Here is a 15,315-nt window from a genome sequence, read left to right as displayed (position 1 = left end):
CTGCCCCAATCCTTTGTACTGTGCATCAATAGGTAAGCGGGCAAGGCCGTAGCATGAACAGGGCAAGTCAAAGGCTGCAGCATAAACTTCATTGCCGGTTGAAGCCCCTGTAGTAGAATGTTTTGCCTCTTCAGTCAAAACACTGAAAAAAGTGTCTCAGGGAAATTCTAGCAAGGGTGATATACTTCATGTCCAGAAAGACGTAGAACAGTGCTGGTGTGGAAATTCTGTAGATGAAGTGCTTGATCAATTGGACACCTGCTGTCAATTGATCACAGGAATGTGGACTTGCTTAGGCTGAGTATAAATGGGCAAGCATGAGTATTGTGCTCTGACTAGTAGGTATGGGCGGTTCATCACTTGGTGGTGAACTACAATCCTGAGCCCGAGTACGACGGGAGGCTAAACCGGTAAGTTTTTCATTTTTAGTACCGGTTTCAGCTTCCAATCAGGATTAAAAGGCTTTTAGTCTCGGTTGGACTAGCCAGGACTAAAGGAAAAATTTGGTGTGCGGTCAAAGTGCTGCTTACACCGGCAGTTTCGTTTCCCGCCCATGTTTAATATAAATAGGCTAAAAATTAGAAAATATGTAGTTTAAAAAATATAGTTCAAATGAAAAGGTTGTCAACTATAAAATTGCATAAGACTTTGAGTTCTATGACTTTTGCTATGGTTGTTTCTACTTTTTATGTCATTTTAAAAGTTCAAATTTTAAATTCAAAAGATTCAAACATATTTTTCCTTGGCAAAATAACTTCAAATGAAAAAGTTGCAAACTACAAAGTTACGTAACTTTTTGAGATATACAACTCCTGTTTTGGCCATTTTTTCATTTGGCAAATGGGTACTTCATAAAAACTTACTAGGCCCAATGGGGAGTTACCAACTACAAACTTATGCAACTTTTATGCAGTACTGCCATCTATGTGTAGTGAAAGTGCCGAGGGGTACATCGTAATCCCAGTTGTATCCATCTGCTCCATAACTTGGTCTAGAATGGCATCCAAGGCACATGTAGCACAGTATAATCATAGAGAAAATGCTGCAAATGGAGAAACAATTTTTTTTTAAAAAATCAGAGAACATTAATAGAATAATTAAAAACAACCAATGGAAATGAGTGAGGTAAATATTAGTGAACACTTTACCATGTCTGTAATGTTTCCTCGCCAAATTTTCGTTTATTTGTGCAACTGGGTGATTAGCACGCAAAGCTGCTATCTTGAAGTCCGAGTTATCAGGGATATCAATGTATACAAATGCATTTTAGTGCCACTAAACAGATGCATGGCATGTCGCCGGAGTTGAAGACAAGTGTTGAAGCGTTGTATGCATCGTTGAAAAAATATATTGCATACCATAACCGACCCTCTGCATCAGAGGTTGAGTTCTCAACGAAGTCCTCCACATCGAACAAGGTAAGTGCTGATTGCAGCTACTCTACCGGGTCGATAAACTGCAACACATATATGCAATATATTTTTTCAACGATGCATACATATTATGAAACCACACTAAAAGGTTTTCGAAAAATATTGCTTACAATAGCTGGAGTATAGGGAAGTCTGGAATGGCAAGCTCTGGAGCAAATGGTTGATCGCTAGGATAGTAACCTGCTGCGTGTGGCGGAGGATGTAGTACATTCATATAACCTGATAGACACCAAAAATTTGAATATAAATATATAATGCATATTTAAAAAATTACAGAATGCAAATAGAACATGGAAAAGAAAACATATGTATACCAGAAAAATCGCCATGAAACATATAATTCCTAACACGTGGAGAGAAGAGTAAAAAGAGTGAGCAATGTGTGCAAAAGGGGGCAAAAACTAGCTCACACCGAGCGCTCGGATTTGAAAATGATGTGGTCGGATTTGAGGGGAACATGACAGTGTGGTCAAGTATATAAAGTAGGGACATTCGTTCCCGGTTTGTGGAGCCGAATGGAACAAAAGATTTCAAAAAATATTTAGTCTCCGAGACTAAAGGTCAACATTTAGTCTCGGCCGATTGCATTAACAGACCGTGACTAAAAGTCCCCCCACCCACCTGCAAAAGCCTGCGGCCGGCAAGGGGGGGGGGGGGGGGGGGGGAGCCATTGCCCATTGGGCATGGGACTCTAGTCTTGGTTCTTATTCCCAACCAGGACTAATACCTCATTTACTCTTGGACGTAAAAATTACCGATGCTAAAGCCAAAAATAGGTGTGAATCAAAAGTCTATTCTCTACTAATGATATACTCAACCGTGACATTTACAACATCACCTTTAGTTTGTCACCTTTATTAATTACCGCACAGAGGTTTATGTAGATTCTTTTTTTTTAAACAACACGAGGAGAGCTGAGGCGCTCCACCTAAATATATTCTCCATGGATTCCGGTACACCGCACACCGGTAATGGAGGGTGCAAAGCACCTAATACATGAGTGACCCTTGAGAGGACCAACATGTTACAAAGAGAGGGGGAGAGATGACAATGCCATCAACATCGGCAACAACACAACACAACAACAACAACGACAACAACATAGTTCAGCTACTAGCTCAACCTACTAACTGGAATGGACGCATGCATGACACTACTTCTTAACACGTGTTACGTTGATGAGAGGATCGGAGCTTGCCACGTCGGACGCATGGGGTTGCTCACATTACGTAGACGTCGAGCTCGAGCACGGCGTTGTGGTGGGGCACGAGGCTGACGGTCTTCCACAGCACATACCCGCGCGCCATCCTGAACTGCCCCGTGCCGCCGACCACCGACAGCTCCCTGACCGGCGCGCGGACGTCGTCGCGCCCACCGACGGTGACGGAGCTGCCGGCGTAGGGGCCGCCGGAGCTGAACACCACGTTCATGGTCACCAGCAGCTCCAGGTTCCCCGTAGATGCCCAGATGAATTGGCCCTGCGCGCGCCCCACCATCGACGACGACCGCGACGCGCTCGCTGTCAGCACATCGTCGACCACGATCGTGTCGCCCATGTGACCCCGGGGCCCGTTCAGCACTTGCACCGCCGTCGGCGCCGAGCCGGTGAGCACGTCGTGCATGTAGAAGTGCAGGTGTGTGGCCGCCGAGACGGGCCGCGTGGCCGGGCCAACGGCGAGCACGACGGCGGCGAGCAGCACAGAGTAGAGCTTGCAGGAAGCCATGGCGTAGAGGAGTGTGTGTGTGTGTGGATGCTGTAGCTAGTGATCGAGCGTATGCTTATATAGACAGTAGCAGCAGGTGCAGTGAAAATAATATCTCAGCCAGGTGAGCTATTGTGACTGAACATGCATGTGAAATAAATGCAGACGGTTGCAATTCATGGGTTATCCCTTTGCTCATAATAACCGTATTCCGGCCACTGGCAGACGTATAACAACCAGCCCAGAGTAGACTCCTCATCAGAACTCTGTTTGCACACAGTCACTGATCTGCTAGGGCGAATTCATGTGAAATAGATGAGCTTGTGTGTACCTCTTCTCTATGTTCCTATCTCATGCTGCAGCTTGAGGTTACTGGTTTACTGCTAAAGGGGCAAAGTTTATATACCATGATGAGAGATCACATTTCCAGCTAAGATATTAGAGGAGACCAAACTACTTACTGCAATTCTCTTAGCTTGGACTGATAGAAGTAAGGAATTAAGGATGCAAAATGTACTCCGGGTTTGCATTGAATTGCACTAGGGGGTAAAAGGTGAATCTCTTGCATGATCCTATCTGTCTAGTCACGCCTGGCCAGCTATTGGTATGAGAGCTGAAGCCGTGACTAGGGGAAGCCATGAAGTTAAAGATTGATTGCCGCAACTGCGGTGACTGTGGACATTTCGCTAATGGGCGTGTGAGAAGGTAATCAGCGCAGTCCCATAGCTTGCCATTGCAAATATGCTGATGAGCAACTGCGGTGACTGTGGACATTTCGCTAATGGGCGTGTGAGAAGGTAACCAGCGCAGTCCCATAGCTTGCCATTGCAAATATGCTGATGAGCCGCCATATATGATGTCATATAATTCGATTATGCTTCTAAATGTTGCTTTCTAATAAAGTCCACATCCATCCATGCATCACATTTTAATAATACTAAGTATCTTAAAATTCTTAGCCCATACTAGTGGAATTAGCATGGGTTGACGGTCCAACTTATTTAAAAAAGTGAATATGTCACTTATGTAAAATTGTTGTTTCTTGTTTCCCTCTATATTTCTCAGATTTTGTCAGTTGTTCTCAGAGGAATTAAATACTTCAAGAGAAAATTGGCAACACATGAAAATATATATAATAGTATCCATTCATTCTGAAAGACCTAATGGTTAAAAACTAAGAGAAATTTAGGGTGTTCTTATATAGCCGTAAAATCAAAAAGAGTTTTCACATGTTTCAAAACAAGTTGGGGGAAAGTACTACCATTCATTCATTTAGATTACAAATATAGCGGTCTAACTTCATGAAATGTTGTGAGTTTTGCAATCTGTCTCCTCTTCTCTAATTTATTTCTAAGTGAACTGCTAATTTACTATCATCACTGTACTTCAGTGACCTGAATTAGAAAGGTTGCTATCCAAGTCGAACATCTCATGGTAAATTTGCTAATTTATTTGTGACGAAAATACGTCAGTCCAGATGTGGAAGTACTATCAATTATTTACCTTAAGAACCCATATTTCTTGTATATTCTCAATTATTATCAAAGGAATTGTTCAAAATGTCCACGTCCATTTTCATTGAAGAGCAAGAGGTATACTTTTGTTTCAGTATGTATCTGTGTGCGCATGTCTAATGTACCCTTTCACTTTTAGAAACAGTGGCTGACAATTTATAATACGAGTTTCCTTGCATCTTCTGCTCATGCATGGGTTAGTTGTTGCTGAGCTATATTGTGACTGAACATGCGAAATAAATGTACACGGATGCAATTCATGGGTTAGTTGGAACTCAAACCTATGGATTACCACTCATAACCATGTTCCAGTAAGCACAATACTCAAGACGTGAATGGAACTGAAATCTATGGATTATTACTACTTCTCATCATCAGAACTCTGTTTGCAGACTATCATGATCACATTCACATGAACACACCATGCCACCGTGTTGATCTGCAAGGGCGAATCATGTGAAATAGATGAGATTGCATGTACTCCTTCACCTCTATATATCTATCTCATTATGCAGCTTAAGCTTACTGCTAGAGGGGCTAAAGTTTACTATGACGCTATTAGAGATCATATTTCGGGTTGGGACATTAGAGGAGACCAAAGTGGCTACTATGATTCTCTGAGCTTTGATAGTAGTAGGTATGCAAAATGTACTCCACATGTGCACTGAATTGCACCTGGACAGTTGAGGGCATGAGGTTTGAGGGTATTGGTAAGGGAAGCCCTTAAGACAGTTGTGCTCCTAGCAACAGGGTGACCGGCAGTCGGCTACTAGAGCTCTGATGAACTGGATCCAGAAGGCAACAACTAGCACCTAACAACACCGAGGGCTAAAGGCAGGAGCAGCCGCACAAATTGGCAATTGGTCAGATCAGTGTATTGAATTTCTAAGTTAATTTAAAATTTATTTTGTTGTTTTTAAGCTTTTTTAACTTTTTAATTTTAGGTGTTGTCACTTCAATATGCTCAACAATTGGAACTTTTATATGTTATGAATAGTTTCAAGTTATGCTCAATTCTATAATAATGATGCTTAGTTATGTGTAATATTTGTTATATATTATGTAATTATTGTTACATGGTATTATACATTCTAAATATTGGTATTTAGGTTGCCAATTTTTAACAGACCATCACATTCAACATATACAATCTCAAAGACCTAGTCCCTCCCCTATTTGTCTTGGAACATTTATATATCATTTATTATATATCACCCAACAACAAGTTGAGCAAATGAATAAAAAAAAAGTTACCTTGACATTGAGTTTAGTTGGGACTAGAAGATATTATACCCTTCCATTGAGTACGAGCACTTTTACATAATCCACATGTCATTCTCAAGTATCCAAACAAAACCATGCATATGATCCTTTTAAAGTTACGATTGAAACTGATTTCTAGAGGAGGGAGGGCTTTGATATTTGAATGCATCTAGTAAGCACCAATTTGTTGGTTTGGGAGGTTTTGTGATTGATGAACACATACAAGTGCTTGTGGGCTAATGTGTGCTTTGTAGTGGATAATCGTTAGTTATTCACAGGAATGGCCACTATGTCTTAGCCTAGAAGATGTGCGATGAGTTGTGGCACTAAGGATATTTTTGGAGACCAAGGACTTTAAGGCGATGCTCAGAGACATTTTCTATAGAGTGCATTAGGAATTTGTTTTTCTTTGGCCATACTATTAAGTAGATCCAAGGTTTGTATCTTGTTCAAGTGAGTATTTGGTATGCACATAAGGCTTACTCTCATTCAAGACTAAAAGCATAAGTGGCCCTATTGGATATGTTTTAACTCAAGGATCTCAAAGAAGTTGATTTGATCGAGATCGGTCTTAAACTAGGCTTGGAAGATGCAAAGGAATGTGCATCACAAGATAGGTGTGATGCCTGGCAGATCATCTAGTGGCATGACCCAGTGCAATGCTTACTTAGCTCAAATAACTAAGTTGTCACCCATATGTATCGCCGTGGCTTTGTTGCACCCAACAAATCATTGGGTGAGGCTTTTCCTTGGCTGCTAACAAGCAGCCATCCCACCGATGTGCACCATATGACCCAATGGAGATTGTGTAACTTCCCAGCAAAATCATTCGGTGGGGGCAAGCTTGACTCTGGGATATGTTGGCCAGGTTTCGGTACTACGCCATATGATCTAATGATGTTGGTGGATGTTCTGTCTAATTAATAATCAGTTTATCACAAATAGTGAATCACAAGGTTAGCACTTGGGGCATAGATTTATATTGGTTCAGGCATAGGGTTCAAAGAGCTTCATTCCTTGTTGTGCACCATGTGCAGGGTGTGGTGGTGCTGATGTTTATTTGCTACTTCATCCTCTTATGCCAATTAGGGGTACCCTACACCTCGTTACATAGTCTAGAGGTAGGGTTTATAATGGGAAGACCCAATTGACTAGGTTAGTTTCATAGAAATTATGTCAGATTTTTACATATGGAATGAGTTCTAGGTATATATTGTGATGCCTTGTTTGTCAAGTAAAGGTATCCCAATCTGGTTGGGCCTCTTGAGTAGTCCAATTGAGCCACCCTCCTGGTTGGGTGATTTTCCTAGAGGTGACAATTCCTAAGCCCATGTAGTCGATAGTAGCCCTCGAGGCCTTCATGAGGAGCTTTTTGGTCTTCCCTGCCATGCAGATTTTGCTTTATCACTTCATGCTTGTCGCCTTGCATGAAGGATCCACCTACTTGTAGTCATGAAGGGCTCATTAAAAGTGGAAGTACTGGTCCCAAGGAATCCAAGTGATCTATATTCTTTGTTGATGCCTGTTGAGATGAAGGTTCCAAAGTCGTTGGATCCACCTACTACTAGACCATGACATATAAATAGAAGCTAGTCTAAGTGTGCTTGTAGCAAGTTTTCTTTTAGAGGCATCCTAAGCTGGGTGCTTGTAGTGGTAGGATACCCCTTTTCAAGTGCCTCACCAAGGATTTTCCTTTCCAAAGCTTTCAAGAGGGCTTAATAGATCTATGTGAGTCTTCCTAGAAGCATTAACTACGTGCTTGAGGTACCAAAAGAATGGTCGTGAAGTAGGGGTGCTAGGAAGCACTAAAACTGTTATAGGTAGTTCCTGTAGTTTCATTGTTGCATGGGATACCTTCTTGGTTCTAATGTGGCCCATGATTTTTTGGTGGCTTTGGTCCACCTAATTCTTCTAGTGCCTGAGCCTTTTCGTGGATCAGACCGAAGGATGAGCTCACTAGTAGATACCAAAAGAGAACTTATGTCATGCCTATTGAGTTCTGCCTCCTTTGATTCCTTGTTAGGAGTTGTAGAGCCATGGAGGATATGTGATGTGCACTCATGGTCTGTAGAGGCTTGTATAAATGAAGTCTCTTACTTGACTTGCCTCCAATATGGAGAGGATAGAGCCACCATCCATAGGAGTAGTTGCAGGTTCACCAAGTCTTAGGTAGACCTAGGATCAAAGTTGTTACTATATACATGTTGACCCAAGAAGGTTTTTGTTAGTGTATATATCGCTCAATGTAGATGCACAAAATGACACATTGCTCTTAGGAATAGCAATGTCATGCTCGTTGAGCTAGTTAGGGGAAGGATGAGTAGCATCTAAGTACCCTATGGTAGGTACTCTACAATAGAATCCTAGTTAGGGGCACGCCATAAACTTCTAGTCGATCACAAGCAAGGTTTTAGTCCTAATTGATCAAAGGCCATACAAATTCCACACGATCCATGCTTGATGATCGAAGTCAATTGGTATGAGTACTATAGCTTCTGAGTCACACGCATGACTTCATTTAAGGACAAGCTAAAAGCCACTATAATATTCCTTTGACCTTATGTTTCAACAAGCTGGCTTAGGGGTACATTGTGTGGATCAATTGTGCAAGCCCAATTGCATTCATTGGTCAGAAGTTTAAACTTCAAGGCCCATTTTGTCATGCTAGATAAGTATGAGGATAGGCTCATCACAATGTGTTCGTCCCTTCATCTTTTCTACTCCCACTTCTTGGGTCCTTTGGTATAGCCCTCTTGCCTTTCTCACTCAGCCAATCGCAAAACCTAACTTGCTGCCACTTCTTGTGTCCTTTGGTGTAGCCCACCCACCTTCTCACTTGAGATGCACCGGAGTAGTGCCCTCGTGGTGCTGAAGCCAAGTGACAACAATATTGAGGGGGAAGCAATACATTATGAGGAGTGGGGCACCATCATCAGGTGGTGGAATTGTTCATCCATTAACACATTGAAGGACATCTATGGTGTGGAGGGTGTGCCTCCTCAATATGGTGGAGGAGTGGTAATTGGCAGTGGAGGGGCTCATAGATGGAGGTAGTAGAGCGACAAACATTCTCCTCGCCAAACTGCAGGGATGTTGTCATTTTCATGTCCTTCGAGGATTTGATGCACTACTATTGATATTCAAGTGCACCACTTGATTCCCAATAGTATTATGCATGTCTTGGCTTTCATCACCCTATGCAAGTGCTTCCTTTAGGTGGAGCCCCACTTTGCTTATTGGCTAGAGTTATTTGAGGCCCAGCTGCAATTGGTCAATTCCCATCCCTAGGTAGTAGGTGGGATGGGGTTTTAGCATCCCTAAATGGACTAGTACAATGAGATATCCCCCTCATCTCATCTAATTGGGGGTGGCACCTAGAAGAGTGATTCTACATTCGAGATAAAAGCTTACCCAAGTATGCCAACATGGCAACACATTCATCTATGAAGATCATCTATGTAGATCTGTCTGATGCAGAAGAACTAGGCGGACTTGATGATGCGAGAGATTTTGAAGCTAAAGTAAGAGGGTATGATTGGTCTTGGCCTAAATCACATTTTCATTCATTGGAAGGAGCATCGAATATGGGACTAGATAAACACTTATATATTCATTGTAGGGAATTTGTGTTGTTCACTGTAGTTGTTGCCGAGGTGCATGCTCTCAAGCTTAAGGAAGAGGTTAGGGCCCTTGCCTCGAGTATGATCAAGAGGCATGCCAGAACGAGGTTGCCTAGAGATCTAACATTTTTTGTTTCTTTGATCTTTTAATGTGTATTTGTTTTTTACAATGGTCTCTCTAGTGTTCTCGACCTTTAGGATAATCTGATGAAGGACTTTGTAAGAGATCAAGCACCTGAAAGAAAGGTACATGCGCCTAAAGTAGGAGTGGCCACTAGTGGATTAGGAACGGGTAGCCGGTATTTGGTTGGGAGACAAGGTGAGGTGTGGGATGGTCGTGTCCCTAGTTTGTAGGATGGACTAGCCCATTTTCAATTTAGTTGAGGAACAATGGGACCAATCCATTTTCTGTTTATTCGAGACATCAAAAGTGTAGTCAGCATCTGACAATTAAGGCCTATTTGTCATTTTTTTAGTTTTTTCTTTTTCTTCCTCTTCTCCCTATCTCCTTTGACCTTTGTCCCCAACCACCGCATAGAGCTCGCATGAGCGCAACAATAGAGCTTTGTGCGCTTGCCCTACCTACGCAAGGCTCCTGCCACCACCCGGTCGCCCATGCACCCTCGTGCTGCCCGCGTGGCCCCTCGCGCCATCTCCCACCGACTGGCGCCCTCGTCTGCGATCGGTGCATCTTTTCTTCATGAGCTCTTCCGTGTCTGGTGCACCTCCTCTCCATGACTTGTCTACATTCGGTGCACCTCTGCGAGCCACTCGTCTCACCTGGTGGACCACATTCAAGATATTTATAGGGATGGGGGGCTTGCCTCGCATCTCATAGGAATAGCCCCATGCAGGATGTCCTCGTCCCTATTTGCCTCCCAGCCGAACATCCCTCATCCTAGAGCCGTCCTATCCTGTCCCACCTCGTCCCTACAACCAAACACGACCTTAGCTACTATTGTCGTGGCCCCCCGTTAACCCCAAACCTAACGAACTACGAACACTAGCTCAAAAGTGGAGTACGGATGGAGAAGAATCCCACAGATTGGAGAACAAAAGAAGTCACACAGGTCTAAAAGCTGTTGGCTCGTTTTTTAATTTGAGGCCGACTCATATGGCACAATAGCCCTTGTGGCCCAACGACTAGGTCACATGGCACATCATGCCAACAACTATGCTAGGGCTTTCACTTCTATGCTGGTAGGGTCCAAAACATTTTGTGTCATGCCATGTTAAGAGACCATACCATCATAGCCTATCCTAAATTGCACGGTCCAAGTCTTAGTTCTAACTATGACATATATTAATTGTTTAAATTCATTTTTATTATATACTCAACCGCAACATTTACAGCGTGAACTTCAGTTTGTCACTTTTATTACCGCAAAGAGGTTCACGTAGGTACTTATACAAGGCTTATTGGGGGTAGAACACGTGTTACGTTGATGAGGAGCGGACGTATGTTTGCTCACATGACGTACACGTCTAGCTCGAGCACGGCGTTGGGGTGGTCGAGGCTAACGGTCTTCCACAGCACGTACCCGCGCGCCATCCTGAACTGCCCCGTGCCGCCGACCACCGACAGCTCCCTGACCGGCGCGCCGATGTCGTCGCGCCCCACCACGGTGACGGAGCTGCCGGCGTAGGGGCTGGAGGTGAGCACCACGTTCATGGTCACCAGCAGCTCCGGGTTCCCCGTGGACGCCCAGATGTAGTGGCCCTGCGCGCGCCCCACCATGGACGACGACCGCGACGAGGTCGCCGTCAGCACGTCGTCGATCACGATCGTGTCGCCCATGTGTCCCCGGGGCCCGTTCACCACCTGCACCGCCGTCGGCGCCGAGCCGGTGAGCACGTCGTGCATGTAGAAGTGCAGGTGCGCGGCCGCGGAGACGGGACGCGCGGCCGGGCCGACGGCGAGCACCACGGCGACGGCGAGCAGCGCCGAGTAGAGCTTGCAGCAGGAAGCCATGTCAAGGAGGATGGTGCGCGCGCGGGTGTGTGTGTCTGTGGATGCTCTAGCTAGTGAACGTGCGTATGCTTATATATAGATAGAGAGTAGCAGCAGGAGCAGGTGCCCGGTGGAGTGAAAAATATCTCAGCCTGTGACCTGCTGGCTGATGCTGATTTATTCTAAATAAAAGCACCTAGCAAACTCGTAAAAATGGTTCTCATGGCATTTCCATTCGGTAATGATACTATGCGGGCGTACGTCCTGTCCGGGCGCCGCGAATGTGGGCCTACAATCCAATTAAACGAACGCACCCGAACCAACTCATCTATCTCTGTCTTATCTCTTTCCTCGAGTCGGACTCCCTCAGCGCTCGTAACATTCTGCTCGTCCTCTCCTCCTATGACTCTTCTACTCCCTCGCTCTACTCGCGTGCTGCCGTGCCTCCCCTCCCTCCATGGCCTCCAAGCCACCGGAGAGGATGGCGATATCGACGGCTTCCGACAAGCCCCCTTCCTCCCTCCCTCCATTCCTGCCCCTTTCGCGACCTCCATGGAATCGAAGACGAGGACGACGGCGGTGGCTCTAACGAGATAGGTGGTAGAGGGATCTAGATCTGAGGCCTTTCTCCCTCTCCCTCCTGTTCTGGATATGATCCGAGCCCTCCTCCTCCTCCTCCTCTTCTTCCTTCTCTTCCTCTGGATCTAAGGGATGCGGTGGTGACTAGGGTTCTGGTGAACTCTCGAGGTTCAGCTCTCGCGCGTGTTGTAATGGTGTTCTCCAGATGTTGCAATATATTTTCAGTTGTTGTTTCAGTAGGCTAGGCTTCCAGCGAGCTCTTAGGTTCAGATTTCGCTGTCGTTGCAATGGTTCTCTCTGGATGTTGCGGCGGGTTTGGATCGTTGTTGAAGTACTGTTTTTTGATATGTTGTTTCAGTTTTCTCAGTCGGTATGTTGCAGTAGTTGTTGCGTGTTGTTGCAGCAGTGCGTTCGGGTGTTATTGTAGTAATATGTTCATTGTGTTTCAGCAACTATAGTCTAATGTTTCAACTGTTTTTCTTGTTTGTTATTATAATATGTTTAAGGTCTTTTAACTTCATCATCTCGGTGTTCGAGTTGTTGTCATTTTTTTTGTTATTGTTGCAATATACACGTTTACGGTGTTTCAACTGATTCAATCTTTTTGTTGCAGTAGTTCGTCGAGTGTTGTTTCAATATTGCGCTTATGGTGTTTGCATTGTCTTCATCCTTATGTTGCAGTGCACAGGCGGGGAGGGGGGTTGGGGGTTGTGAGGGTAAACTGGCAGGAGGCGGATGTGCTGGGGGCTGACGAGATTGGGGACAAGTTTGATCTACTTTCTCCTCTACGCGCATGTTGGGGACGGGGTGCGGGGTGGGCGAGTGTGGGGGCGTGCGGAGAGGGGGGTTAGGGGGAGGCGAACTGGCAACAGACGGATGTGCTGGGGGGCTCGCGAGGTTGGGGGCAGGTTCGATCTACTTCCTCCTCTGCGCGCACGTTGGGGGCCAGACGGGGCCTTTCCTTTTTCACTTTTTCCTTCATGCGGGGAGAGCAAGTGTGGGGGCGTGTAGGGACAGACGGGCCCCTAGGTGCGTCCAGACACCGCCTGCATCCGGACGTCCGGGCGCTAGGAGCTCCGATTTCATTTGCAATCTGCAGTCTTGCTCTTTCTAGCTCTTTTAATCTTTTTTTTGCGTACCTCAGTTTTGAGGTTTTGAGTCATGACTGAAAGTACTGTTCGCCGATTTATTATGAAAGAAAAATACTGTTGGATGATAAAAAAAGTACTGCTAAAGACAAATTATGGATATAGAAGCTGGATTTTTATCCATTATCTCAAAAAAGAAAATTGGGGTGCATCTGGGTCTGCAGCACTTAAGCCCGGCCCTTCTGTCATTTCTGCTCCATGCCAACATTTTTATCTGAAAATTGACCCAAAGTTTCATCCCTTTTCCGAATACATCTCAGGATCAAAGTTCCTCTAAAAGAATTAACAATTATTCAGTATCTTTATGAAACTAAATTCAAATTTCGTTCAATAGTTTTTTTCGTGCAGTTACCTTTGCTTCATATGGGTATTGTGGTGACATTATGTTTTCTGCGATTCTCATCTTTCGGAGGCGATTAAAAAAAAACTTTGCAAGGCCTCTCCTCAACCTGACATAATTGAAACTGACGGATAGGAATGTGCATGGCTTTTTCAATGATTACATAAATAGATCCATCCAACGTAGGAGACAAGAGAACAAATTAGAAACAGTTAATTGGTCGTCTTCTGAATGCAATGGGATGTCTCTTTCCTGTACCCCATGGTCCTGGGACTGAGTGTCGGTTCTTTGCTTGCTGCCGGTGCATGATGCATCATGAACAATGCCCTACCTGTTTGTTTGTTTGCATATTTTTTTTTTCATTGCGCTATCTGTGACTGTCCATGAGTAGTGAACCTATGTCTTTTGGGACAAGAGCAAGATGGCAAGATTATTTGCAGCAGCTTCCAGGTTCCCAGCTAGATATACCATTTTCGCTGACATGCCATGCATGGGACTGTGGGCTCAACTCCGTGTTCATCTTCAACAGCGGCTAGTTGACTGTGCAGCAGATAATGTTTAGCTTCTACTAATAACTAAGTACTAGTTAGTTTCTAGCTGGAAAAGTCGTGGCGACACATGCACTTCTTGTTTCTACGTTATTGATATCCCAACGAGGAGAATGATCTCCATTGGATTAACGATTAATAATGGATTTCGAGAAGGTCGTTCACATGTCACAATAATGTCCTGAATGTGCACCAGCATAAGCATTATCTGGCCTGAATGACAGGTCAATCATGGTTCTAGCGGATGGCCTAGGCACGTGATCAGTGGACGTTGTTTTTCCATAATTAATTGAGCTCTTTTACCGTGGTTGAGGTACCTCTTGATCCCTTTTGGTTCTTAAATAATTAATTAATGCTAATTAGTTTTACGAGTGGAAGGTTAATATGGTAATTGTGGCTCTCCCTTCCCACGCTACCGGTCCCAACCAGTACCCGAACTCAAGCGTGCGCGAAGGACGCGAGCAGGTCCACATCCGCGAGACAACTATTGTAAAAATTCTCTAATTAAATACATCTCGAAGGGGCCTCCAGTTTATCTGAGAAACTTTGATGGTTTTTCTTTATTATTACTGGAACAGCCTATATATTTTTTAAGAGACCAAACCTGTACACAGATACATTGTACCAAAGTGAATTCAGTTTTAAACAAAACTGTATAAATCATAGGATGATCATATTCATAGGAAGGGTACTTGCCGATCCAAGTATCATATCAATGGAGAATCGGAGTGGCAGCGCCACTTATTAATGCGGAATGAGCGCAGTCTGTTCATCTTCAATAAGCACAGTTTAGAAGAAACGGATGCCTCTCCTGTCCAAAATACAGTTGAACTAACAGGATTAGGTCCACCCTGTTAGTTGAACTAACAGGGCGGATCCACCCTGCCGAACAAGTAGGCCAGCGGCGCTCCTCCGTCCCCTGCCTGCGGATCTATGACGGAGCGCCAACCAATGGCGGATCCAGCTAGCAGTAGTACAGATGGGCTCGATGGGCCTATCGATGGGCTCATTAGGCTTATCCACTTTTTTGTTTTTATTTTATTAACCGAGATGGGCATCAAACCGCCTCAGGAAATGTCACATTAACCATGATCTTTGATCCGAGGCGGTTGGCCAAAATGTCTCGGTTAAGCTATTTTTGCCCGCCTCAGTTAGTTTTGGGTAGTAGTGTTCAGATCGAAGCTTCGACGAGGTGGGTGGCTCTGGCAACAGTAGA

General features: G+C 44.5%; 2 protein-coding genes across 2 annotated transcripts; both read right to left on the bottom strand.

The window, feature by feature from the left end:
- Nucleotides 2,309–3,172, bottom strand: LOC110435802 (dirigent protein 21-like). Its single transcript, XM_021461850.1, has one exon. It carries the CDS (start codon nt 3,155–3,157, stop codon nt 2,654–2,656), a length of 504 nt encoding a protein of 167 aa, XP_021317525.1. The 5' UTR covers nt 3,158–3,172; the 3' UTR covers nt 2,309–2,653.
- Nucleotides 10,841–11,562, bottom strand: LOC8068349 (dirigent protein 21). The gene has a single exon (XM_021461628.1). It carries the CDS (start codon nt 11,503–11,505, stop codon nt 11,002–11,004), a length of 504 nt encoding a protein of 167 aa, XP_021317303.1. The 5' UTR covers nt 11,506–11,562; the 3' UTR covers nt 10,841–11,001.

Source organism: Sorghum bicolor, chromosome 5 (genome assembly GCF_000003195.3).
Source record: "Sorghum bicolor cultivar BTx623 chromosome 5, Sorghum_bicolor_NCBIv3, whole genome shotgun sequence".
In the NCBI taxonomy this organism is placed as follows: Eukaryota; Viridiplantae; Streptophyta; class Magnoliopsida; order Poales; family Poaceae; genus Sorghum; species Sorghum bicolor.
The sequence above is the reverse complement of the archived record's forward strand: the minus strand, read 5'-3'. Positions and strand labels throughout refer to the sequence as shown.

Coding starts and splice junctions, on each gene's coding strand:
- LOC110435802 (XM_021461850.1), bottom strand. CDS start 3,157: ATGGCTTCCTGCAAGCTCTACTCTGTGCTGCTCGCCGCCGTCGTGCTC.
- LOC8068349 (XM_021461628.1), bottom strand. CDS start 11,505: ATGGCTTCCTGCTGCAAGCTCTACTCGGCGCTGCTCGCCGTCGCCGTG.